Source organism: Callithrix jacchus, chromosome 12 (assembly GCF_049354715.1).
Source record: "Callithrix jacchus isolate 240 chromosome 12, calJac240_pri, whole genome shotgun sequence".
NCBI classification, from domain to species: domain Eukaryota; kingdom Metazoa; phylum Chordata; class Mammalia; order Primates; family Cebidae; genus Callithrix; species Callithrix jacchus.
This window is the reverse complement of record NC_133513.1, coordinates 58,622,857-58,650,416: the sequence shown is the minus strand read 5'-3', so window position 1 is coordinate 58,650,416 and position 27,560 is coordinate 58,622,857. Positions and strand designations below refer to the sequence as shown.

At 50.9% G+C, this 27,560-nt stretch overlaps 1 protein-coding gene and 1 long non-coding RNA gene across 6 annotated transcripts in view; one reads left to right on the top strand and one right to left on the bottom strand.

Annotated features, from left to right (window-relative positions):
• The window catches only part of CDH23 (cadherin related 23), a 412,201-nt gene that overhangs the window by 99,157 nt on the left and 285,484 nt on the right, over nucleotides 1–27,560 (top strand). For all 5 annotated transcript variants that reach the window (XM_054242941.2, XM_078345637.1, XM_078345636.1 and 2 more), the window contains exons 4-6: nucleotides 10,976–11,118; nucleotides 11,856–11,903; nucleotides 12,021–12,113. In XM_054242941.2, the coding sequence (XP_054098916.2) occupies nucleotides 10,976–11,118; nucleotides 11,856–11,903; nucleotides 12,021–12,113 (284 nt within the window). The remainder of the gene's footprint in view (nucleotides 1–10,975; nucleotides 11,119–11,855; nucleotides 11,904–12,020; nucleotides 12,114–27,560) is intronic.
• On the bottom strand, nucleotides 9,081–12,780 carry LOC118146305 (uncharacterized). The gene is made up of 3 exons (XR_004731965.2): nucleotides 12,644–12,780; nucleotides 10,827–10,907; nucleotides 9,081–9,264 (listed from the first exon to the last, which is right to left on the bottom strand). It is a non-coding gene; the product is annotated as an uncharacterized LOC118146305 (long non-coding RNA).

The following is a 27,560-nucleotide window of genomic DNA, read 5'->3' as shown; positions in this document are numbered from 1 at the left end:
AGATATGGAATCAACCTAAGCATCTATCAAGGATGAATGGATAAAGAAATTGGTGTACATGCACAATGGAGTACTATTCAGCTATAAAAGGGAAATCCTATCATTTGCAGCCACATGGATTGAACTGAAAAATTGTCATGTTAAGTGAAATAAGCCAGACACAGAAAGACAAATATCTCATGTTCTCAGTCATATGGGGAAGCATAAAAAGTGGATCTCATGGAAGTAGAAAATAGAATGATGGTTACCAGAGGCTGGGGAGAGAGGGAAAGTGGGGTGGTTAATGAGTAAAAAATATATAGTTGGCTGGGCATGGTGGCTCACGCCTGTAATCCCAGCATTTTAGGAGGCTGAGGCAGGCAAATCACAAGGTTAAGAGATCGAGACTGTCCTGGCCAACATGGTGAAACCCCATCTCGACTAAAAATACAAAAATTAGTTGGGCGTGGCAGCACGTGCTTAGAGTCCCAGCTACTTGGGAGGCTAAAGCAGGAGAATTGCTTGAACCTGGGAGACAGAGGTTGCAGTGAGCAGAGATCATGCCACTGCACTCCAGCCTGGGGACAGAGCGAGACTTTGACACACATGCACGCACACACACGCACACACACACATCATACATATATATATATATATGTATGTATATATACATGTGTGTGTATGCATATGTATGTGTGTATGTATAGTTAGCTCGTGCCTGTAATCCCAGCACTTTGGGAGGCCAAGGGAATGGCCATCTTGCTGGTAGCAATAAGTAGACTGTAGACAGCCAGGGTGCTAGAGGGGAGCCACCCCCGCCAAGTCCCTGCCTCAGGATTGCTCACCTTCAGACCAGGGTCCATCTGGAGGCAGCCCCATGGGGTTAGTTGCTTTGGGATGAGAAGAAAGTTGTATTCAGGGGGTGAGTTTTAGGTTTGGATAAAAGACTTTGTGATAAAAGCCATGAGGGTCATGGAGTGAGAAAGACTTGGGTTGGACTCCTGGCTGGGTGACCTTGGATAGATCACTTAACCCCTTTGAGCTCCTCCTCCCCTCCCCTCCCCTCCCCTCCCCTCCCCTCCCCTCCCCTCCCCTCCCCTCCCCTCTCCCCTCCCCTCCCCTCCCCTCTCCCCTCCCCCCTTTCTCCTTCTCCTTCTTCTTCCTCCCTCCCCCCCTTCTCTCTTTCTCTTTCTCTTTCTCTTGAGTCTTCCTCTGTCATCCAGGCTAGAGAACAATGGCACAATCTCAGTTCACTGCAACCTCTGCCTCCTGGGTGCTAATAATTCTCCTGCCTCAGATTCCGAGTAGCTGGGATTACAGGTGTGTGGCACTGTGTCCAGCTAACTTTTGTATTTTTAGTAGAGACAGGGTTCGCCATGTTGGTCAGACTGGTGTTGAACTCATGACCCCAAGTGATCCACCCACCTAGGCCTCCCAAAGTTCTGGGATTACAAGGCTTGAGGCACTGCATCTGGCCTGAGCCTCAGTTTTCTTACCTGTATAACAGGGATGCCAACCCCCCTCTGTTAGAGCCATTAGGAGAAATACATGACAGAGTGAATGAATGAAAACCCCTGAGTGTGGTCCCGGTCATGCCCAGGGAACAGAATATGGGTTTCCTTTCCCCCAGACACTTCATGCCATCTACTCCAAGTGGACAGAGTTGCAGGAGAGAGCAGGAGTGATGATGGGCTGTGGATTTTGAAGGCAGAGATGGTTCCCTTGATCCAGGGCAAGGGTTTTCTGATGACAGTGTGGGTGTCAGTCAGTGGAGGGTGAGCCTGGAGGCTGCCAGCTTCTCGGGAGAGAGTGGGCCAGTGTCAGAGCTCACTTCACCCCCTCTGACTTCCCCCCAGGTGGGATTATTGGTGGAGCCTAAGATGAAAAAAGAGCTCTCCTGAGGTCAAACCAAGTTCAGGACCCAGGGGATTCAAGAGACTGAAGGCAGGAGAGTGAGGGTGGGGGGACCTAAGACAAATAAGATTATCCCCAGGAATCAACGCACTTAACCTGGATGTCTGATTCCAGAGGAGAGACAAATGAGATGGCAGGCTCCAAGGCCAGCTCAGGCTCTGGGGAGCCCATCCTAGGGACAGTGGGAGGGCAGGAACCCCTGGCCCTGGCAGGGACCCAGGCCAGCCAGGAGGTGGAGGGTAGGTTTCCCTTGTAGGGGGAGGGGGGTGTACAGCAGGCTTGATGGCCATGGTGGGGTGGTAGGAGTGAGGAGCGGTTATTCTCAGAAAACCCTGGCCATATCCATGGCCTTGGAATTTAAGGTTAGGGGCCCACTGTCTGTGCCCAGCTCTATCCCAGGCAGCCCTCTTCCCCGCTTGCTTCCTTCTCTGTAAAATGAGAAGGGGGCTTTGTCTGTTTGGTTCTCACTTCAGCCATAGCTAGTCCCTTTTTCTGAGCTAGCCTGCAGACACCAAAGCTGGTTCTCTCTCTCTCTAACAGCTCTGAGCCTGGCAGGGGCAGACTGCTAGGTTCTTGGCCCCTAGATGGGGAAGAACAGTAGATCACAGCTGGTGTGAAGTCCTTTTAGGTCACAGGTTGCAAAAACCTTGCTTTCTTGTGCCTTTTAGGATTGATTATGGTGGCTGCATGGAACTGTGTTGTGAAGGATTCTGAAGTTGAATGTAGATTCAATGGGAAATGGTGCTGTGATTGATTTGTAAGGTCTGTGTGGGCAAGCGCTGGGACTGGCTAGCTCCCTGGCCTTAGAGGAGCAGTAGTTAATCATGAGGGATGGGAAGAGGAGAAGAGAGATTTGCCAAGCATGTCCCAGAACATCAGCTTCTACCTTCAAGGGGTGATGGCCTCTTGCCTGCTGTGCAAAGTTTCAGACAATGAATTCATACAGGCACCTTCGGTGCTGATCAAAACCTAGTAACACCAAATCAGTAGCACTTGCCAACTGAAAGTATGTATGCATACTTTCGGTGACAGCAGTCTGGCAGGCTGGGCCCAGGGGTACAGAGAGAAAGGTACATGGCTGCGGAGATTGAGGATACCCTGGGAGGAGCACTAGACATCATGGTAAGGAATTTGTTTTAATTCTCTGAGAAATAGGCAGGCGTTTGAGCAAAGTATGGCACAATGGAAGATGTGCTTTAAGAAGACACTGCTGCTGGGCACAGTAGCTCACACCTGTAATCCCAGCACTTTTGGGAGGCAGAGGCAGACAGATCACAAGGTCAGGAGTTCGAGACCAGACTGGCCAACATGGGGGTGAAACCCCATCTCTACTAAAAATACAAAAATTAGCCAGGTGTGATAGCATACATATGCCTATAGTCCCAGCTACTCAGGAGGCTGAGGCAGGAGAATCGCTTGAACCCAGGAGGTGGAGGTTGCAGTGAGCGGAGATCATGCCATTGCATTCCAGTCTAGTGACAGAGTGAAACTCCATCTCAAAAAAAAAAAAAAAAAAAAGACGCTGCTGCAAGAAGGGAGCAAACCATGTTCTTCCACAGCTTATTCACCCTCTCCGTGTTTTGGAAACAAATACTGCTTTCATCCTTCTCTCATCTAGAGAAAATAAAAGGCCTGCAGCCTGTGCTGCCCTGCCTGAGTTTCTGGCCCGCCCCTCGTCTAGCAGGCACTGCTCTCCAGGAGCCGCATGACCCCAATCCCAGCCCTTGCCCCTCAATGTAAATAACAACAATAATAGTAATAACAGTCATCTCAGCGATCAGCATGGACCCAGCGGGGCCTCAGGGAAAGCTGTGATTGTCCACCCCTTGCCTGGAAGGCAGATGTGGACTGCTGCTGAGGGCCACGGTGGAGGATGTGCCACCATCTTCCCACCTCCCGGGGGACCGTGGCAGTCTGCTGGGCAGATTCCTACCTCCACGGGCCCCTGGCCTTTCAGGTGGGGTACATCCTGGGACAGGGTACTCAGCTCTCAAGATGGGGTATACAGCCCTCAGGATTGGGTACAGGGCCAGTTCCTGAGAGACTGGATCCCCAGTCATTGCACAGCTGTGATTCCTGCCTGAGTCCAAAGCCAAGTGCTACTGATTTGGTGTTACTAGGTTTTGATCAGCCATCCTTTCCCCTGTCCATTTGTACACACAATTAAGAATTAACTTGCTATACTCTCTCCTCTCTTCATGGCTCAGAGACCTTCATGATTTTGGGGGGCTGTCTTTTCCTGACACCTCTAGGCAGTTAACAGGATTCATTTATTTACCCAATGACTATTTATTGAGTGCCTCCAGGACACCTATCCCTGTGTTAGGCTTAGGGATATGACAGGAAATGCGGCAGGTCAGGCTGAATGTGCTACGTGATGGGCAGGGGCTGGGGTAAGTGGTTGGCAAGTCACAAGAATAAGCAGATTCTTTCAGAGGGAGAGGACTGTGAAGACAATAACTTGGAATCTTGGGACACTGAGTGACCAGCTGTCTGTTTAGCTAGACTCTGCTGATTGAGAATTTGAGGAGGACCTCCCCAGAATGCTAACTCGTGACCTGAGAGATGAATAATGAGGAGGCTGCCGTGGAGGCGGAGTGACCTAGGGTAGGAAACTGCCCAGCCAAAGGCACAGGCAGGGCAAGGGTCCTGAGGCAGCTGCCAACTTGGCCTGTTCAGGAGCAGAAAGAAGGCCCATGGGGCCAGATGGGGCTCAGCCCAGTGAGCCTGTACGATGCAGTGACGGTTGCTGTCTTGGGCCAGATCACCAGCGCCTTCAACATGGGTTGATTTAAGGTTGTTTAAAAAAAAAAGTATGGTAAAATATACACAACAAAAAATTTGTCATCTTAGCTGTTTTTAAGGGTATAGTTCAGTAGTGTTAAGCACATTTACACTGGTGCTAACCAACCTCCAGAACTCTTTTTATGTTGAAAACAGAAACTGCAGCCATTGATCAACAGTTCTCCATTCTGCCCTTCCCAACCCCCGGAAGCCACCATTCTACTTTCTGTCTCTGTGAACTGAATTAATCTGGGTACCTTATGTCAGGGGGATCAGACCGTATTGTATTTGTCTTTCTGGACTGGCTTATTTCACTGAGCATCATGTCCTCAGGGTTTATCCATATTGTAGCATGTGTCGGAATTTCCTTTCTTTTTAGGCCTGAATAAGGCCTAAAATTGGCTGTATGTACCATGTTTTGCTTATCTGTTCTTCTGTGGACAGACACTTGGATTGCTTCCACTTTCTTGGAGATTGCAAAGAATGCCGGTGTGAATGTAGACACACAGTGTTTAAGTTTTTTCATGTTCTGCTTTCCACCCATGAAGTTAGGCTGGGCATGGTTTGGGTGGCACAGAGTGAGAGTCTGGCCTAGCTGGATTCCCCTACCCCATGAAGGTAGGAGAGGCCAACTGCATAGAATCTGCGGCTGCGTGCTGCACTGATTGAGCCACAGCCTTAAGACTGGGTCTTTCAATCATCCTGGAACGGGAGGAGCTTTTCTCTGCATCTAAAATGGGAGCCATAAACCAGGCTGACTTACAGGCAGTACTTACTGGTCTGGTTGTTTATGGCCAGCGATTTTTCTGATTGGTTGATGCCTGTACTCTGCCTGTTAAATATTTGAATATCATCCTGCTATAAAGCAGCCACAGGACTTCTAACCTGGCTGTGTGTGAGCATCTCCTGCAGGGAGAGTGGGGGCTGCTGTTTAAAAGTTTACCCTCTGGGCTTCCCACTAGCCAACCCAGTCAAGAGGGCTTGGGAATCTGCATTGTAAAGTTCTACTGTAGTTCCAATGCACAGTCTCAGACACGCATTGGAAATTTGGGCTCCCTGAGAAATAGACCTTGTAAGGAGGACTCAAGTGCAAGAAGTTTATTAGGGGAGGAGGTCCCAGGAAACACAAGTATGGGGTGAGGAAGTGAGTCAGGAAGGGAAGGAAGCCATAAAGATGTGCAATCATCAACCAAGTTGCCAGTGTAGAACACGGACCTCTGAGTTATGTCCTGGAGAGGTGCAGGAGCTGGGCTGTTTACCCACCTTATCCACAGAGCTCTGAACATCAAGCCAGAAAGGAAGGACTCCACATTCTTGGAATTTTATCTGGAAAGGAGGACTAAGCAGCTTTTGTGAGTGAACTTTGAGGACAGTTCTGATATGACAATGATAGCTAACACTGCTGAGCACTAATCATGGTGGATAAGGTCATCCTTATCTATCATCTTTCACAGTCACTTGGTGAGCTCCACTGCTGGGGCATTCATCCCCTGGCCCATCCTGACTGTGCTGTGTTTAGGAGGAGCAGTCCCTGATGGCCAGGACCACTTGGGTGTACACTCACAGGCTCTGGCAGTTGGAGGTCAGGCTGGCGTGTATGGAAATGTGTGTGCTGAGGGATAGAGGGCAGGGTACCAACAGCATCTGCGGTAAAGACCCAGGCAGCTCCCATCTCTCTATCATAAGAGGGCATTCCAGCCCCTGTGAATAGCATGGTATCCTCCTTACCACTGAAAAAACACCAGGCCCCATCCATTGCTCGTGAGAATGTAAAATGATACAGCCACCATGGAGAATACTTTGGCAGTTCCTCAATAACTTAAACATAGAATTACTATATGTTCCAGTAATTGCATTCCTAAGTATACATCCAAAAGAATTGAAAACACATATTTAAACAAAAACTTGCATATAAATGTTCATAGCGGCATTATTCCCAATAGCCAACAGGTGGCAACAACACAAACAGCTGACAGCTGATCAATGAATAAACAAGATGTGTTACATTCACACAGTGGAATATTATTCAGCCATTAAAAAGGAGTGAAGTACTGATACATGCTACAGTGTGGATGAACCATGAAAACATTAGGCTGAGTGAAAGAGGTCAGACACAAAAGGCCACATATTGTATGATTCCATTCATATAAAAGATCTGGAATAGGCGAATCCATGGAAACAGGAATTGGATTTGTGGTTGCCAGGGGCTGGGGAAGGGAGCAACGGGGAGTGACTGGTTCACAGGCATGGGGTTTCCTTTGGGGATGATGAGAATCTCGTGGAATTAGTATTGATGGTTGCACAGCATCGTGAGTGTACTAAATACCACTGCATTGTGTACTTTAAATGGTTGAAGTGGGTCGATTTCATGTGATGTGTATTTCACCACAATTTTTTACAAAAGGAACTCCAGGTATTCTCCAGCCCTGAGATGCAAGGTATATTCTGTTTCTCAGGTGGGAAGCAAACCTGTGTGGCATATGTACCCCAGGGTCCCCCAGCCAGAGATAGTTCTCCTGCATGGCTGTAACTAGGAGCACTGGGCTGGAGCTGGACCCCAGAGATTGGCCTCATTCCTGTAGGAATAGCACAACTAGAGGTTGATGGAAACCTCCCCTGGTGGAGAAATGAGCCCTGCTTCCCAGAGACGCCAGGGCTGAGCCCAGCTTCTGTAGAGAGGCAGAGCAACACTGGGCGGGGGAGTATGTGCCCAGCTGGAAAATTGCGGGGTGTCTTGTCTTAAATATAATATTAAATCGGCACCTTTAATTAGTACACTTAGAAAAGGTCACTAGCAATTACCTAGGACACAAAGAAGGCATGAGCAGGCAAGAGCCCGTGAGGAAGCTGAAAAGGACCATTTTGAGCAGCACATAATTGAGGGGAAAATGGATAAAAGTCCAGGAAATTACAGGGTGGGTGACAGCAGCTGATGGTCCCATCCCTGTTTTGCTCACTGCCCCCTTTTTTGGGAGGACCTGAGCTTCAGGCCTGGGAGAGCCATTTGGGATATTGGGCTCAGTCATGCAACCTTGACTGGAAGGGCAGGGTGGTCTTCCTGGAATCCCCTTAGCCAACGGGAGCTTTGCCTCAGATCCCTTACCTGGGCTGGGCCCTGAGGTATGGCAGGTGAGGGCTGCGGTCCAGAGGGCTGCAGGCTGCCATAGACCATTGTTGCACTATGGACAAGCAAGGTGCTTATGGGCCTCAGTTTTCCCATCTGGAATCTCCCCAAGGCTTTGGGAAGTAACTCAGTGTTTCTCAAACATTGCCGCTAAAGAACACCTGAGAGCAATGGAAAGGAAATGAACGCTCCTAGAAGTCAGCAGAGACTGGAATTCATTTATAGCTTTAGACTATATCTTAAAAAATAAATTAAAAATAAATAAATTAGACCAGGTGTGGTGACTTGAGCACCTGTAATCCCAGCAGTTTGGGAGGCCAAGGAGGCGGATCACTTGAGGTCGGGAGTTCGAGACCAGCTTGGCCAACATGGTGAATCCCCATCTCTACTTAAAATGCAAAAAAAATTAGCTGGGTGTGGTGGTGGATGCCTTTATCCAGCTGCTGGGGAGGCTGAGACAGGAGAATCATTTGAACCTAGGAGGTGGAGGTTGCAGTGAGTCAAAATTGCACCACTGCACTCCAGCCTAGGTGATAGAGCAAGACCCTATCTCCAAAAAACTAATTAATTAGGGCCGGGCACGATGGCTCAAATCCCAGCAATTTGGGAGGCCAAGGTGGGTAGATCATGAGGTCAGGAGTTCGAGACCAGCCTGGCCAACATGGTGAAACCCCATCTCTACTAAAAATGCAAAAATTAGCCAGGTGTGGTGGCACACACCTATAGTCCCAGCTACTCAGGAGGCTGAGGCAGGAGAATCACTTGAACCCAGGAGGTGGAGGTCCCAGTGAGCCGAGACTGTGCCATTGCACTCCAGCATGGTTGACAGAGTGAGACTCCCTCTTGAAAAAATATATATTAATTAATTAGTTAATCAAATGCTGCTCCCAATGTCTTCTTGTTTGTTATCAGGCAATTTGGGGAAGATGTGCTTGATTTATCTATGACTTTTACTTACTTCCTCTTACACCATCTAGAAAGAGCATTGAACTGGGAATCTGGGAGTTTGGAAACTTGGGTTTGAATCCTGCCATTTTGGCTTACCATTGTACTTTGGGCAACTTGCTAAATGCTTTCAGCTTCTCCAAATCTGAAATGGGTTAGGGTTGGGCTCTGAAGATGTTCCACGATTTTTCTCCTCCTTACTTTCTCCCATCACCTTGGATGCTGTCATTTCCTGCTCTGCTGTTCTGCTGCTTTACCTTGGAGAAGCTGCTTTGCCTCTCTGAGCCTCAGCTTCCTAATCTGTAGAATGGGTAGAATAACAACTACCAAACAAACTTGCTGGGAGGACTTAATGAGAGAACCCACATGAATGGACCTCATGTCTGGCATCTCGTAAGAGCCCAGTGCATGCCCAGTGTCTTCCTTTTCCAAATCTTGGGCTTCCCATTAGGATCCAATAGGCGTATCCATGAAGTCCTGAATCTTGAGTTTATATATCAAGTGTTGAGATGTCTGTGCTGTGGAAACAAATATTGGCTTTGAGTCCCAAATGCCGGAGATGTGGATTTCAGCTCAGCCATTTGCTGACCGTGAGATAATTACCTCTTATCATTCTTTGTTGCCTTATTCGTTAAATGGGGAGAATTGCATTATGGTCTGAATTAGTGCTTATGATAGTGCCCTGGCTTATGATTAGGGCTCAAAAATGTTAGCTGGCATCATTATGTTAGCATTGTCCTAAAAGTTCTTTTCTAGATAAAATTACAAGAATTTGGAATCCTTTCCTTTTATCTAGCTTGATTTTCAGAGCTATGTGGTAAATGTGAGTCCATATTTGGGGCAGGTGGTGTCTGTCTCATTTTATAGTGGAAACTGAAACCTGGAAATAAGTGATTTGCCTAAGGCCATGGTTCCGATCTGCTCGCCCCTTTGAGAATCAGATGAAGACTATAGACACTGCCTTTGGAAAATGATGCACTGTTCATGCATAACATTTTGTGTACAGTTCCGGTGAGTTTAAGGACCTCCTGAAGCTAAGGAGACCAGCCATCCCAGTTTACCTGGGGCTTCCTGGTTTTAGCACATGTGCTGGGAAATGCTTCAGTTCTGGGCAAAGCAGGGCAGCTGGGGCCCTACCTGAAAGCTACACAGGAGAGCTGTGAGCCCCAGGAGAAGATGCCCTGCACTTCTTAGGCAGGGTATAGGCCAGGCATCTTGAAGCCTCGGTGGCCTCAGGCCAGGGCTTTGCTTCCTGGTGAGGGATGACACCTGCCTCTCAATCCCCTTCTTGAGGGTGAGAACTAGACCTAGCCACCCAGTTCTAGACTGGAGTTCCTTGAGACTGAGCTACATCTTCTTAACCTCTGCGTATTCTAGTGCTCATCATAAGGCCAGCACCTGGTCACTCCTGAATGAATGCCAAAAGATTTCGCAAAGTATTCTGAATTAGAAAAGGTGCTTCCATTTGCAAAAGACAAAATCCAACTCAACTGACTTAGGCCAAAGAAAAGGTTGTGAGGGCAATTATTAGCTCATCTAGCTGAGAAGTCCAGAGGATGAAGCTAATATCAGGCAGAGCTGGCTACAGACCCTCAGAAAGCCATCAGGAATCTGTCCCTCCATACATCATTTGTCTCTGTTTTCCTCCTTGTGGGCTTCATTCTCAGGCAGGTTCTTCTTGTGTGGTGCCAAAGATGGCTGCCCACAGTGCCAATGAGCAACCCCCATGAAAGAGAGCTCCTCTTTCCCAGTAGTTGCAGCAAAAGTCCAAAGGCTGCCTTTGATTGGCTAGTTTGGGTCACATGCTCATCCCTGAGCCAGTCATCAAGACCAGGGAAATGGCATGCTCTGATTGGTCAGCACTGAGTTATGCACTCATCTTGGAACACAGAACTTGAAATATTGAGGGCCTGTTCTCATCTGAGCCACTTGGAGAAGGAGGTCTTCAAACTAAAATCAGAGAAAGGGGGGCAGGCAGAAGTCACAGCTATGTTTTACACACCCAGAACATGGTGAGTGATGGTTCCCTGATATGACCATGATGCGCTGTGACAAGTGGACCAGAGTGGAGGCAGGATACCTGGGTCAGAGCCCACAGATACATGATCTGTGGCCTGCTGGAGGGTTGCTAGTGGCAGCTCCCTGCTGAGAGTTCAGCCACCTGGGTAAGGTAGGAAGGCAAAAACCTGACCTGTATTTTCCCTCTGCTTTCTCCCTTGGCTACTCCAGGTTCTTCTGTGACCCAGTTGCTGGCCCGAGACATGGACAATGACCCACTGGTGTTTGGCGTATCTGGAGAGGAGGCCTCTCGCTTCTTTGCAGTGGAGCCTGACACCGGTGTGGTGTGGCTCCGGCAGCCACTGGACAGAGAAGTATGACTTGCACCTACCCCTGCCCTTGTTCTCTCTCGGGGACAGGAGGAATAGCCCGGGGAGGGGTGGACCACCATCTTTTGGGCTCTTTCTCTAAGACCCCCATTCTGACTCCGAAGTGGCGTCTTCCTGCCTGAATGGTATTCCTCTTCAAGGGCCAATGCTGGTATCTGGACATAGGGTTGGAATGGGTCGTTAGAGGTATCTCCAAGCAAGCAGCTACATTGGAGAGGCAAGAGGGACAGTGACAGTGACCCTGGGTTCATCCCTTCTAGAATGGGGATCCATGGAGGGTACAAGTCTACCCCTACCCCCAGTAAACATTCCCCCAATATCCAAAGAAGCAGGAATTGACGGCACGGTAGCCCTTAGCAAGTTAAGGTAAAGTTGTGACACATTCCCAACCCTTACCCTCTCCTTGCATTTGAGAGAGGGGCCATATATGTGTGTAGTGATTTGCTCAGTGTCACACAGCATCTTAGAGGCAGAGCCAAGACTAGCACCAAGATGCTTAGCTTCCATCTTTTATTGCTCTCTTAAAGCAAGGATCCATATTCCACACCTGCTTCCCCAACCCAAAGGGCAATGCTGGTATTTTAGGGAAGCCTTTGGATACCTGGTTCCAGGCAAGCTCCTAGGGCATTCCTGGAGCCCCTCCCACCCCATTTAGGGCCTGGGAGCCAGGACCTAACTCAGCACCACCTAACTGCCCCCTCCCTCTCTCACTTTTCTTTCAGACCAAGTCAGAGTTCACAGTGGAGTTCTCTGTCAGCGACCACCAGGGGGTGAGTGTCCCCTTGGGCCCTGGAGGCATGTTCCTGGGGTCACAGGATTTCTGGGCCCCTTGGGTGGAAGGGGTCAGAGTCAGGTGGCAACACTAATTCCTGCCTTTCTCTTGCCAGGTGATCACACGGAAGGTGAACATCCAGGTCGGGGATGTAAATGACAACGCACCCACATTTCACAATCAGCCCTACAGTGTCCGCATCCCTGAGGTAGGAGCTGCCAGGGTCGTACCTGGGGGTATCGCGGCCCTGCTTCTCCCCAGACCACCAGCGTGTAGGTAAAGAGTCAGGCAGGGAGAGCAGCTCTGGCTCTTCTGCCCAGACCTCAGCCCAGGCACCGACTCTGGGCAGGTTGGTCAACATGCCGGTACCCTGGGGATCGGGGCCCAGCTTGGGGTTGGGAAGAGCAGCTAGGCTGTAGGTTGGGAGCCTTGTGCTGGAGGCTGACCCTCACACCTCCAGCTGGAGCCAATGGTGGGACAAGAGTTGGGAAAAGCACATGTCGTACCCTCTTTCCTTTCATTCGTATTCAACTGTGGGCCTTGGACAGGCCTCACCCCAGGACTTTGGCCAGAATCAGGTGCCCCTAGGACTCAGGGAGCGTACAATTCTAGGAATGGGCTTTCTCTAGCCCAGCAGTCTCGCGGCCCCTGCATTGTGTACTCTGAATGTTTGCATGAGTGCTTGTGTGTAAAATCAAGCCATTGCTGGTAATTGAGAAGTACAAATTATTGCATTACAAATGGTTCGTTAATAAGCTGGCTGCCAGCTCCCGATGGCACCAGAGTTCCCACTGCTTGCAGCCCCTCACCTGGGTGGCTGATGGCAGTCTTATGGTCTGGCAGTTAGTGATTCAAACATTCCGAAGCAGGCGGGTTCTCGCTGGGTGTCCCTCAGGCCTGCCCTCAGAGTTTTGAGTTGCGCAGTGGCAGTGAAGGGTTGGGATGGGAGACAGAACCTCCGGAAAGGCAGGTTGGCACCATGTCATTTGATTTCTAATCCCTATATGCTATCAGCCATTGGATCAGGGAACAAAGAGTCTTTAGAGAATATCATGGTCAGTTCAAGCATGAGGCTAGGCATGGGAGAGTGGCTTGCCTGAGGTCACACAGCTTTAACTTCGAGCTTCCTGGCTTCCAGGGCAAGCTCAGACTCCCTCAAGGTGATGAGATCTTGCTCGTACATGCCACTCCCTGGCCTCCGTTACTCAGCTTCGAGCCAAGGGTTCTATGCTTGCACCAGATGGAAGAGAGGACAGATGTGCAGGGGGCTGCTGTGGAGGCACCATGCCCTTCACCCGCCTGGGATGGGAGAGGACTGGGGAGCCCACAGTCCTAAACATGGGGGCACAGTGCCCTGAGCTGTGGCCGGCATGCCCAGGGACTGCAGCTTGGCTCCTGCTGTCTCTCATTTGGAAGTCTCCCTAATTTAATTAAGGGTCTCTACGTGCCAGCCTGCACTTCAGGCCTGGGCTCAGGAACCAAGGGCATGGCTCAGAGTTAATGAGCCTTGGACCCATTGCTCAGCTGCCATCCTGGCAGGCATGGCTGCCCTCCATCTTCCCTCTCAGGAGGCAGCAGGGAGCCACACCAGCAAGGGGACGAGGGGTCACTTCCCTCCTCTCCCGCCCTTGGGCCAGGGCCAGCTTTTTTCTCTCTCCTCCAGGAGATGTGACTTCCAACACTTGGCCCTGTTGGAATCCCCTGGGATTTGTCAAAGGCCTGTGCCTCCAAGGAGAGAGTCTCTTCAGTCATTCATTCATTTATTTAACAAATATTTATTGAGTGTCTGCTGTGGGCTTGGCTCTGAGCCAGGCTGTCATTGTGCAGAGACCTGGGAGGCCACAGGCATGTGGAATGACAGGAATTACAACAAGAGGCAGGAGACCCTGGGTCCAACCCCTGCTCTGCTCCCAGCTTGCTGGGTGCGTCTGGGCCTGTCACTTCACCTCTCTGCGCCAAAGGCCTCCTTATCTAATAAAAACAAAAGCCTGCATCTACCCATCTGACAAGGAGAGGGCAGGCTGAGAGGGGCCAGCTGCAAAGGACACGCCACCCTTGGAGGAAGGCCCGCGTGGTTTACTTGCTCATGTGTAAACACCCCGGTCTCTTTAGTGTCCTGATACTTGATGCCCTGCCTGGGGCTGCTCAGTGTGGCCAGTGGGGATGTGGTGTCAGCTGGATGGAGGCCTGGACGCTCCTGATCTGAGGTACCTTGACAGTGACCAGCCCTGGCCTGGTGTGGTCACCTAAGCTGAAACCTAGCTGCCTGGCTCTGACGCCAGCTGGGGTACCAGCCCAGAGTGTCCTGGCCTCTGGCCCAGAAATGAGCCCAAGGTTTCCAGCTTGCATTGAGGTCATGGAAACCCCAGGCTTCGGCCCTTTAGAAGTGGGATTCAGCAGCAAAGGCCCTGCAGGTATGAACAGGGTGAGGAGACGAGTCAGAGAAACAGGGTGGGGGAAGCACTGCAGACCCTGTTGGGTGTGAATGCCAGAGTGTGCCAGGGTGACCAGAGAAATCTTGGCAGGTTTCCTGGAGGAGGTGGGTTTCCAGCAGAGTCTGGTGGAGGTAAGCAGTGGATGCTCCTGTGCTGTTTTGTGGGAAGAGAGAGACCAAATCAAGACACCTGGGTTCTAGTCTGCTGGCTTCAGGCCCTACAGATTCAAACAAGAGGTTGAACCAGACCTCTTCCAGGCTGACATCTCATGATCAGAGGATGAAACCCAGCAGGAGAAGCTCTTTGCCATCCTTCAGTGCCTTATTGTTCTTTGTGGAATGGCAGAGAAGCTCTGGTGGCTGCCTCTATCCATTCAGTTCCTTTCCTGGTCATCTCAGCCATCTGTACCCTTTCACTTACCCTCCTAGCCTCTATTCCCTCAGCTGTAGGGCCCTAATAATGATGGGGTCTGTTGTGTGCAGACCCCAGGGATTGGCGCAGGGAGCAAGGCAAATCCAGGTCTATCTAAGGAAGAGCTTTCTGGTAATAAGACTGCCCACACACACCCATGCACACAGGCTATGCCCCTGCCTTGCTGAGAATGTGCTGAGCTCCCATCCCTGGAGTAATGCAAGCAGAAGTAGGAGGACCACTTCTCTCCAGCCATCCAGCACTGTGTATTGAGAAAGTGAGGAATCAGAGGGTCCCAAACATGCCCCAGCAGAATTTCCCAGGGGACTGGGAAGCATATTCTCGCTCCCTGCAATTGTGAATCAGTAGGCTAGGGAGAGCCAGCCCAGGAAGCTGCATTTCTAAAACTCCACTGGTAACTGTGAGAAGAGCCAGGTTTGGGGAGCCTTGGAGGATCCCACTAGAAGTTTTCTGAGAGGTGCTGAGGGCGGCCCATTTTGGATGTGAACATTCAGTCCCTTCATGGCTGCCTGGAGATGTGGCCCACGTGGATCCAAGTCCTCAGGCCAGGAACAGCAAGGGGTGGGAGGCGGTTCAAGGCCATGCATCACCCCGCTGCTTGCCTCTCCTGGACCCCCATTCCCTCTGAAAGCCTCTGCCCAGTCCAGCCCCCCCCAGCCCCTGACTCTGGAGAAGCTGGGCAGGTGTGTGTTTGGGTTTGTTTGTTCTCGTTCCCCTCCTGCCCACCCCACTCCCCTCACTAAGCAGTACTCCATGTAATTATCCATTTTATCAGGGTGAAAGGCCCTGCAATTCACTTGTCGAAGCCCTAACGAGGCAGCGTAGATGCTTTCAAGTCCGTAAAGAAAAGGGAAATCCTGCTAGAATTGGCAACTTAATTCACCAAGCCAGCCTCGACAGACCTCATTAAGTCCCCGTGTATTCATTTCAAGCTAATGGCTGTCATGCTGACTGCTGTTTGATTTGCTGTAATAGACTTTTATGGCATTCCAATTTGCTCAAACGTGTTTGCCTGTGTCTGTGCCCAGCGGTGCTGCTCCAGTACCTCTGTTAGGAGCGCGTGCCTGCCTCGCTGACCTTCAGCACTGCCCCCTCCCTGCTCCTCCCAGGGCCACCTGCTCAGCCCTCTGATGTACCCTAGGGAGGTGACCCTGGAGCTGGGGTGTTTAGGCAGGAGGATGAGTGTGAGGTTAGAAGTCAGGTGGTACCAGATGGCTCACTGGGTCAGGGAATCTGGAGGACCCACTGGAGTCTCTGAGATGGCTATGTCCTTGAAGTTCTGACAAGTTCAGCCTTCTTAGCTGGGCAGTCTAGACCTTTTTCCATCTTACATCAACCTACCTTTCCTAGCTTATTTTTCAATATTCTCTTCTGCTCTTCCTCCATATGAACTCTCCTATCAGCCATAGAGCCAATTCAGTGGCAATGGATACATGACTGTCTGTTTCTCTTTCTTTCTCTCTGTCTCTCTCTGTCTCTCTCTCTCTCTCTCTCTCTCTCTCTCTCTCTCTCTCTCTCTCTCTCTCACACACACACACACACACACACACACACACACACACACACACATATACACCCTGTACTCGTCTAACTAGTACTGGAGTTCAGCCTAACTCAACTCTGCCTGTCCTTACCCACATCTCACCCACCATGCTCTGATCTGCCCATTTTTTTTTTTAATGAATACAACAAACATTTGTTGACCAGCTTCTGAGCAGGGCCCAGGGATTCTGAGCTGACTTGGGCATGCAGGGTAGGAAAAAAGATGCTACCATTTGTTATCCGTGTGACTTTAGACAAGTGACGTAACCTCTCTGGACTTCACCTTTCTTATCTGTAAGATGAGCCACAGTATGTGTCGTGCAGGATTGCTGTGAGAGAATATAGCTAGGAAAAGTCCTTAGCACAGTCTGCGGCTCAGAGTATATTCAATAAAATGCTGGTGATTAAGACCAACTTCTTTGTCCTTGGTGAAGGCAATTTTACAAAGAAAAAGACAAGTAAATGAATGTCTAACTACATCTAAATGTATCAAATGCCATGGTGGCTTTGTATGTGCACAGTGTATTGGAAACAGTGTGGTCTGTACATGGGGCTATTTGTTTGGGACCTTAGAGGCTGAGTAGGAGTTTGTTAGAGAAAGAGACTGTGGTGTCTATGAATATCACTCATTTTCTAGGATCCTATAGCTTCATTTCATATATTGGAATTTCCCAGAGGAAAGTGAACTCTGAATTATGATCAGAGACACTGCTAAGGAGGGACAGTGGCTATGTGGATGTATGTCCCCACTGTTACTCACAGAAACAAAGCCAGGCCGGTAGTGAGCCTCTGAGTCTCTGCCCAGGTCTCCGAGACAGATCCTTGTCCCATGACCTCAGGTGGCCAGCTCGGGGCAGGGATGAGGCTACTATGGGGAGAGCTGGAGCTGGGCTAAGAGATCATGGGAACCTGAGAGATGGAGGGCCCTTGCCTGAGCCTCAGTGCTGGGTGGGGTCAGGGTCAGAGCCGAAGCCATGCCTTCTGGCCCTGGGCCCCACTATCCTGCACCACCTGTCCATGTCCCTTAATAAGGATGAAAGCTGCTCATTCCCTGTACCTCCTTACTGGAGATGGGAAAGCAGAGAGAGGGATATCCCTGGACACCATTTGTCAAGGAACTCAAATACATAATGTATTTTCATGGCGACAGTAATAATAAATTGGCTGTTGCTGTAGGGTTCCTGTGTGCTCAACACTGTTTTCTGCATGGGATCTCACGGAGCCCTTACCACCACCTCCTGGGGCAGCCACTCTTGTTATTCCCATCCTACAGAGACAGACCCTGAAAGGACAGTGTTACATGACGTGCTCAAAGCCAGTCGAGGGATGGAGCTAGGATTACGAGGCAGGCCTGGGCTGGGACTTTTTGGCAAGTAGCTTCACTTCTACCTGCAAAGTAGAAATAATTATACCTGCCTTGCAAACATCATGGTGAGGGTTGAAGTACATGAGACCATGCACATAGAGTGCTCAGCCCAGGGCCCAGGACAAGTGTGTGTTTCCCCAGGAAATGGCTGCGGCTGTTGTTTGTACATCCATCTCTCCCACCAGACTGAGCAAGGACTGAGCTTGGTCATCAGCGCATCCTTGGTGCCCTGCCTGGGCCTGGTGTGTGGACGGCGCTCTGTGAGTGTCTTTCAAGTGAATGGACTTTACAAATGCGGGCAGCCATGTGGCATCCTCTGACCCTTGGGTAGTGCAAGGACAAAAGGAGCATTTACACGAAGTGCAGTGCCCCAGCCAGCTGGTCTGCTGAGGTGAGGGGTTCCTTATTGTGCATGGTCCAAGGCTGGGTGTGGAGCAGTGAGGCCTGGCACTGAGCTGGCAAGGGCACTTTCACGTGTGCCTTGCACCCCACTTCCCTCCCAGACACTGAAAGCATCATTGCTCTCTGCTAGTGCCCACTACTTCCTGGATCTCAGCCCTTTCATCCTGTGTGCTTTGGCATGTGAGGAACCCTGGAGTGGTGGCCAGACAAGGCCCAGAGTGTGCAGAGATGGATTCGGTCCAACAGGCCAACTTATTAGCACCCACCGCAGCCAGCAGCAGTGCCTCAGCTACCTTCCCACATGGCATGCCTGTCAGATGCTGAGTGATTTATAAACTGCATCCTCAGGTTGCAGCCAGAGGTTGGGGGGAAGCACGAGGGGGCTCCCACTGGCTTGTGCCTGCCGTGGCCCCTGAGGTGACAGCTCCACTCATGAGTGTGTCATCTCCCACGCCAGGAGAAGCAGCCCGTTGACAGGCCATATTAATTTATACCTCGGGGCCATGGGCCTCGGCGGCCCCTCTGCATATATAACCGTGCACCTATTGATCTGGGAGAGGGAGACCTATAAATCATCGCAGGGGCTCTGGACTCCTGCAGGCCACAGCCAGAGTGGGTTTGTTCTGGCCAAGCGGCAGCCCCAGGCGATGTCTCTATGGCCCTCAGCGACCACCCTGAGGTGCCTGCCCCTTCCCTGGTCAGTCCCCCGTCTAGCACAATGACACATGCCTGGAGCCCTCCTCTCTTACAGCAGGCAGATGCCATCGCCGAGGCAGCCAGGACAGCGAGCTCTGGGCTTGTAGTGGTGAAGCGACATCTGCTTGTGGGCAGAGCAGCAGGGCTTTCTACACAGTCCTGAGGGGTGTGTGTGTTTGTTTGTGTGTTCTTATTTAAATAATATCATCTTCTGCATCTCCTAGTGTTTGCATTGTCTTTCATTTGTCCTCACGGGGAGAATTATTCTTTCCATTTTATAGATGAGAGAAACTGAGGCCAAGACAAATTCACTGACTTCTCCTAGTCCTCCAGAGTCAGATACACCTGCAGCTAGAGCCGTCATTTTTCCATCCTGTGTCCTGCCTCCCAGGGGGCCCTTTGAACTCGTTCTCACCTTCCTGCATCTTTGTGTGTATTGTTTTGCAATCTGCCATGGACTGCTTTTCATTTGCCAAAAGTTGCAGGGGTGAGGCCCTGATCCAGCCCTGGCTGGGGAAGGTGATAGGGAATGCTGGGCCTCATGCACAGGCTCAGGGGTTCCAGTGGAGAAACTGCACTCAGCCCACTGCTGGCTCCCTGCAGTGAGCGCCACCCCTGCTGGGCATCACCTTGTACCTCAGGATCCAGCTGCGGTCCTAGTGCCACCCCTTCCTTGCAACCTGCAGGATTAGGTGCCATAGAGGCACCTCCATGATTTCAGTCATCGACTGCACACAGCACTGTTTGTGAGAAGCAGGTGATGACCCCCTTCCCCTGCCCACACACACCCAGGCTAAATGCCAGCCTGCTCCCCTTGCCTGCAGGGAAGATTCAACATTTTCTGCCACCTCCTTCTGGTTCTTAGGTGCCCAGGAGGGAGGCCCACAAAACTAGGGCCCCAAGCTTAGCCCAATAGAACTCTGAGGCTGCTTGCCTCCTCCTCCACCAGTGGGGTGAAGCCAAGGACCCCCAGTCCCTCATGTCCCCTGTAACACCACCTCCTTCCATGCCCATTGGGGGGCGTGGCCAAGGCTGTGGGCACCCTCTACCACCCTCAGCACCAGGAAACAGGACAGCGTGGGAGCAAGAGATGGAGGGAGCCCAACTGTAATTAAAATTATTATTTTGTTTTAATGGTAATAATGTTCTTAATTACATCGGTTTCCTCGCCGATTCTAGCTGGGAGTCTTTGGGGGCCCATATAATTCTATTGCAATGACTGCAGGACCCTCTGCCATGAATACAAAGCAGGGGGACTGTGCGGAGCCCAGCTTTCAAGCATTAGGAATTCTATGGCACACAACGGGACAACTTTTATGGTGCCCCCCGCCACCCTTTAAATAAAGGACCTCTAAATGGAAGGAGACGAAGCTGCCTGCCGGAATGTTCTGCTGCAGTGCTGGGCTGTCAGCCTTGCTCGCCGAGTCCATCTGTTGTCTTCAGCTACTTTCTCTTAAATGGACTCCTTGCCCCTGTGGTGGGGCCTGTTGAAGGAAGGGTGCAGGGTCTTCTGCCTGTATGCCTTTTCCTCCAGGCAGTGGGGCACCCCAAGGCAGAGCAGACTTAGGAAACCAAGGGTCTAGGAAGGTCCCACCTGCAGCCAAGGGTAGCTTTGTATCGTGAGAAACTGTGTCCAGATGTGACATGGGGACCAGACTTCTGCACTGTGATGGGACCATGCACATGTGGGCTCTAACTGCGCACCAGGAGGCCATAAGCAAGGTGTTAGCCTCTCTGAGCCTCAGTTTCTTCATCTGTAAAATAGGGATACATGGAGTTGTAAAGGTTTAATGAGAGCATGTGTGTGAACCACCATGCACCTGGGTTGTCTATTTTAGTTTGTTTGTCTGTTTCTTTCAGGAGCTCTTGTAAGGCAGGTCTGGTGGTGACAATTACCTTTCTTTTGTTTTCTTTTTTCTTTCTTTTTTTTTTTTGAGGTAGGGTTTCACCCTGTCACTCAGGCTGGAATGCAACATCATGGCATGATCAAAGCTCACTGCAGCCTCAACCTCCTGGGTTCAAGTGATCCTCCCATGTTAGCCTCCTGAGTAGGTGGGACTACAGGCATGTACCAACATGCCTACCTAATTTTTGTATTTTTTGTAGAGACAGGGTCTCACCATGCTGCCCAGGCTCACCTCAAACTCTTGGGTTCAGGCAGCCTGCCTGCTGCAGCCTCCTAAAGTGCTGAGATCACAAGCGTAAGCCCTCTCTCCTGGCCTGAAGAGCTCCTCGGAAGGCTGATGTGGGAGGATCACTTGAGCCCAGGAGGTTGAGGCTGCAGTGATTTGTGATAGCACCACGCCACTGCACTCTAGCCTGGGTGGCAGAGAGAGACCCTGTCTCAAAAAAAAAAAAAAAAAAAAGAAAGAGAGAAAGAAAGAAAGAAAAGAGAAGAGAAGAAAGGTAATACCCATGAGATACCAGTTACAAACTGTGTGTGGTGCTTTACACGTGCTTTTCAGGAAAGTTGCCTGGAAGTCCAAGGAGCTCAACAGGTAGACTCGTCCCTGTGGACTGATTGGCTGAAGTTATGGCATTGGTGGTCAGGAAATGTGTGGAAAACATAAAACAAAGACAGGACAAGGAAAAAAAACGAAATAATCATCAAGAAACAGCTAGTAATTGGCCGAGAGTGCTCCACATAGACTCTGTGAAACCAGCACAGGGTGACCCTGGAGGTGACAGTCCAGTCGCACACTCTGTAGGCAGGCAACACACTGAGCAAGGGTAAAGGATCTGCCCAGGGTCACCCAGCAATTAGTGGCAAAACCCTGACCTTCAGAGGTGGCTGGGGAAGATTCTCAGGAACTGGCTTCTAGAACCTATGAAATGGAGCCCAGCCTTGGGCTAGAGGCACAGCGTTGCTTTCCTAGGTAAGGCCTGAGTGTCCAGAGCCAGCTGGGATGAGGGTGCTCCCCTCTGGGCAGCTCCCCAAACCCCCTGGGCAGTGGGCCCAGACTGCCTTCTAGATGCAGGTCACAGTGTTCACAGGTGTCTGATCGACCACCAGCATGCTGCTATGATTCTTCCTGTTTCTGGGGGCTCTAGGATTTTTATCATGGCCCCTTCACTTACCCTAACAAGTTCAGCTATTCTCAAAACAGCCTGGGAACAGGTCTGAAAGCCCCTGTGACATGGAGGCCCACCACACAGTAGGCTTGTTTTGATGTGTGTTCAATCTGCCTGACCCACCTTGTTTTCTACCAGCAGGGGCAAAACGAGAGAGCCTGAGCTTTGGGCTGACAGAATTATTATAATTTCTCTGATTCTTAGCAGGCTTTAATTACTTAGCAACTTTGTGGTGTTGGCTGGAAACTGTGAGGGCTGGGTCTCCCTCTTTATAATAACCTTAAGTGGAAGCTGCCTGTCCATCTATTAAAAAGCCCATTCTTCTTTCCAGATAAGATAATGCCACTGAGAGATGTCACCTGGGCGTAATCACTAGGTACTATGTAATCGTTCCCCTCACTGTCTTCATCAGTTGGCCAGCCCACCTCCCAGATGCGGGGCACTGCCAGCTCCAGAGAGCTCAGTGCCCACTCACGTCCTTGTCCCAGAGGGTCATGGGCTCAGGCTGGCCTCCTCTCCCAGTCCTGCTCCCGAGAGAGGGAAATGGTGTGGGAGGCCTTTTCCTATTGGCCCCTTCCCGTCTCTGCACCTCCCAGTCTGAGCCCACGCCTCCCACCACTGCTGAGACAAACCCTCCCCGTCAGAAATCCATCCCATCTGTGTAAGGATTTGAGCCCCAGACGTTCCTTGTCATTCCTATCCTCGATACCGAGTGGTCACTTTCCCACTGCCCAGCCTTTGTTCCTGCTGTGCCCTCCCCTGAAATGCTGCCATCCAAGCCCACCGCACCATCTTCGCACCATGAGCCAAGCCCAACACTTCCTTCCTCGGAATGATTCCATGGGAGAGAGTGGGGAAGGTTGGTCCTTTATCCCATTTTACAGATAAGCAAGCCAAGTGCTAGAGAGGTCAGAGCACCATATCCCCTTCCGAAGCAGCTGCTGAGGGCCAGCCCCAGGCTCTTCATTTAGTCCTCTCTCCTCTAGATTTGGAGACACAAGTCTTTGCTCCTATACCCACCCATCTGAGCTTCTAAACCTCCCTCCCAGGTGGGCCCTCTGCCTCCTGACCTTGGCCCAGGCTTTTCTTCCTGGGGTGGCCCCTGGCCCCCCACCTGCAGACAGGAGAGGTCACTTGCCTGTGCACAGTAAGGCACGTGCAGCTCTGAGAGCTACAGTGAGGTGAGCTCAGCCAGGAGTCTCGGGCTAGTCACGTGGTTTCAGGAGCTCCTCTGTAAATGGTTCTGCTCATCCTGGGCCTGTCCATCCCATGTTGTCATCCCAGTGGCACGGATTAATTCCTGAAATATTTTCTCTGGTGGCCCCCACAAGCTTACCTATGTTTTGTTTTATTTTTTGAGGAAACATTTTACTTAAGCTTACATATGGAGAAGTGAACACTCATAAATATTCAGCTTTAGGAGTGATTGCAAAGTGAATGCATTTGTGTAACTGCACCTGGATGTTGAAACAGAGCCTCACCAGCATTTAGAGACTCTATTGTGCCTCTCCCTGTCTCTCTCCCTTCCGCCAAAGGTAACCACTGTCCGGCTTCTAACCCCAGAGCTTGCTTTTGCCCGTTGTCATTTTATCATATCTATTCCAGTGGGTTTGTTACCATATCAGCCCCTGGGAACAGGCAGCCAGCTTCCTGTTGGGGGCCACTCCCCACACTGCTTAGGAGCACTGTATTAGGAGTATCACAGACGACTTTGAATCCTGCTCTTACCATTTACATCTGTGTGTCACTGAGAAGCTCACTGTCTCTGATCAAATGTGTGTGGTGCTGATACAAAGTCACCACTGTGCAGGTGGCATGGGACAGCCAGCCTACACACTGCACTCACTGGGGGGGACTATCCCCTGTGGTCATCACCTTGAGACACTCTCTCCCTGGTCCGGGGTCATCTTTCAGGTGGGCATGGAGCTGCCTAGGAGCTGGAATAAGAAGCTGGATGGTTTAAGGGGGAATGACAGGGAGATGAATGGGCTGGGGGAAAGTTAGAAAGGAAGGGAAAGGGAAAAAAGGAGAGGACTCTTTCCCGCTCATAGTGTCTCCTTCCATCCTCAGTGTAGTCCTTCCAGTCGCTAAGAAAGGTGTGATTGTCTCCATGTTAGAGCGGGGGAAACACACCCAGCAAGGTGAAGTGACTTGTCCAAGGTTACACAGCTTGTCTCAGATCTCGTTGCTGTTGTCTGCCCCCCAAAGCAAGCCCAAATGCATTTACCCCAGGAGTAGCCACTCAGGGCTTGGGGTTTACTGCCCGGCTTCTGCCTTTAGAGGAGCCTGCCATGAGACAAGAAGGTGGAAGCAGGGAGAGTGTTTGGTTGAGGGAGGAGGGATTCATCCTAGATGACCTTTATTGTGTTCCAGTACCTTCAGCCTCCCACAAAGCTGAGGTTCATATCATCAACCCAATCTCAGTCCTGCATGGGAAAACACAAAAATCTTTAAAGGCTTCTTAGCAGCTTGAACTGTTTTTTTTTTTTTTCCTTTTTTGGTCAAGGCTGGGGCAGGGCCAGGGTAATGGGAGAAGAATAATAAATCCTTCTAAAGCATCATCTTTCTCCTCACCTCCCCCAAACCATCAGATCCCTCAAATGCAGGGACTACCAAACCTTAGAAAAAAATATTCCGCCCAACACAGCCCAAAAGATGGAGATCAGGGAAATGCAATAGCAGCTATTGGGGCGGAAAGCCCTAAATGGTGTGGAAGTAATGCCTAAAGTGTGCTGGCGATTACAGACATTTCCACGGAGCCATACTCAGAGGCACGGGTAGGCACCAGCAGCCTGGGGAAATAAATAAGTGAGCAAGCTGAGGAGATCCCATTTAACTGTTGCCATGCAGAGGGGAGGGATGGGGCAGGTCACTGGTAAGGGGCAGGAGGAGGGCAGAGAGTCTCATTCATGCATTCTCCATCCATCCATCCATTCATTCAAATGTATTGAGTCCCTGGGATGTGCCAGGGATGTCACAGAAACCTTTCTGTGGTGTTCTGAGGCTGGCAAGCAGAAGCTCAGAAGGCTGGCAGGGTCTCGTCCTGGCCCCCTCTCAACCTTCCCCTTAAACATTCCTTCCCAGGCTCTTCTGTGTTCCTGCACCTCCCCCTTCTTGGTAGTCCCGAAGGGCACTATGCTACAGGGCCTTTGCATGGCCTTTCCACCTCTCTGGAACACATCACCCTCCCCATTTTTCGTGAACTCCCAACTTCCCCTGGGATCTTCCATTCCTGATTCATCCCTCCTCCCAGTGCAGAACAGATTCTTCTGTTCTTGGGCTTTCGGAGCTCCAGAGCTTTTATAGCTTTGACCTTGGGGTAGAATTACTCCCTTATATGCAGGACTCTTTGATCGCTGTTGGATTCTCACAGGTGACTGAGCTCTGTGAAAGCAAGGGCAGGGACATGTGGCTTTCCACCCTGGATGGACCCTCAGCGCTGGCACCTGGCAGAGACTCAGTGAATTTGTTGCATAATGCAGTCCCTGCCCTCAGGGAGCTTCCTCCCCGCTCCTCTGCAGCCTATATCCTTTAAGAGAGAAATTCCATGAACCAGCCCTTGGTCTGCTCTCTTCCAAGACCCATGCTGAAGTTAGCTCAGAAGTGCGGTCCGAGCTCCCTGCCAGGCCATGGGAGAAGGGCCAAGTCTGGCCTCATCAGAGTCAAAGGCTGCTGGTGGCAAAATGAGAATGCTTTGCTCAGGGCTACTGGAAGAAATTACATCATGTAATGGGGCTGGAGCATGGTAGGCAGAGTTATGCCCCCCTGCCCACCAAAGATGGCCATGTCCTAATTCCTGGAACCTATGACTGTGTGACCTCCCATGGAAAAAGGGATTTTTATGGTTAAGGACTTGGAGATGGTTTATGTCTGTGGCCCCCTTTAATCACCAGGGTCCTTATGAGAAGGAGGTGGGAGGGTCAGAGGAGAAGACATGACAGTGGGTGTGGAGGTGAGTGGGGATCTGAGGCTGTTATGTTGCTGGCTCTGAGGATGGAGGAAGAGGACAGGAGCCAGGGAGTGTGGTGTCCTCTAGAAGGTGAAGGAGGCAAGGAAACAGATTTCCCTCAGAGCCTCAAGAAGGAACACAGCCCCACGACACCTGGATTTTATTTTATTTTATTTTTATTTATTTGTTTGTTTATTGAGACGCAGTCTTGCTCTGTCACCCAGTTTGGAGTACAGTGGGCAGTCTCAGCTCACCGCAGCCTCTGTCTCCCAGGTTCAAGTGATTCTCCTGCCTCAGCCTCCTAAGCAGCTGGGATTACAGGCATACATCACTGTACCCTTCTATTTTTGTACACTTTTAGTAGAGATGGAGTTTCACCATGTTGGCCAGGCTAGTCTTGAAGTCCTAACCTCAAGTGATCCGCCTATCTCTGCCTCCCAAAGTGCTGGGATTACAGGCGTGAGACACGACACCCGGCTGACACCTGCATTTTAGCCCACTGAGGCCCATGTTGAACTTCTGACCTTCAGAACTATAAGGTGATAAATCTTTGTTGTTTTTAGCCACTACGTTTGTAGTAATTTGTTCCAGCAGCAACAGGAAATGGATACACAGTGCTTTGGAGGCAGAGCAGTAGGGCATGCTTTCTAAAATGCACCCCTGCAACACCCCCAGACTCTGCCTCCCTTGCTTCTCTGAGGACGTTCAGGCAGGAGGATGGAAGTGGGTTGTCTGCACAACAGTGGGAGGCAGGTGGTTGTTGGGAACAATCCACGAGGGCCAGCCGTGGGCAGAGTGTCCAGGACTGGGGAGGGCAGCTGGCTGGAAAGAGGCCTCATGGAAGCCAAGAGGGTGGAGTGGGAGAGTCCAGGAGTCCTGAGCTGCCAGCTGCAGGCGGGAACCCATGCCGTAGATGTGGAGAGAGGGAGAGCTGCCAGGTACGAGGTGCTGGGGGTACTACATCCAACAAGTGCCCACCATGCTGCTGGGACACTACAGAGGGCTCAGCAGAGGCCTGAGTGCCCGTGACCCTCCTGGGAAACCTGGCCTCCTGGCAGCAGTCCAGAAATCAGAGAGAGAGGAGTCCCTGCATGGCTTGCTGTAGCAGTGTTGGTCCCATGTACCGGTCCTACCCTCATTCATTCACTTATTCATTCATTCATTCATCTCCTGACTCACCGAACATTGCCTAAGGGCCTGGGTGCCAAGCCCATGTTGGGTGCTGGGGACGCAAGAGGAATGAGAACTGGTCCCTGGCCTCCAGCAGATCCTGGCTGAAAGCCCACTCACAGCAACAGGATGGGAGACAGCCACCAGCCAAAGCTCACCCTCTGTGTTGCTAAGGGGTGCAGCAGGGAGTTCACCCATCCCAGCTTTGGTGCTACAGGAAAGCCAGGCCATGCCCCAGTTCCCAAGTCACTTGTCCTTCTGTGGCATGTATCAAGCACATCTTTCTCCAGGCAGCAGAACTGGGTCAAATGGGCTCCAGGTGAGGCTGACAGAGTGGCTGTCCCTGCCCTGTCCCACCCCTGTACCTGCCCCCACTGCAGCAGCCAGCACTTATTTGCCTCTCCACATGGGCCAGGGAGACAGGAAGCAGGCACTGCCTGGGTCTGGGTGAGCAGAGGGGCCTCCCCTCTCTCTGGGCTCTCTGCCTGCTTCTCTATTTCTTGGGTGGGTAGAAGCCCCAAAAGAAGAAAAAGGGCTACCTGGAGTTAGAGGCATGAAGGAGGAAGGGGCAGGGCACAGGCCTGGCATGAG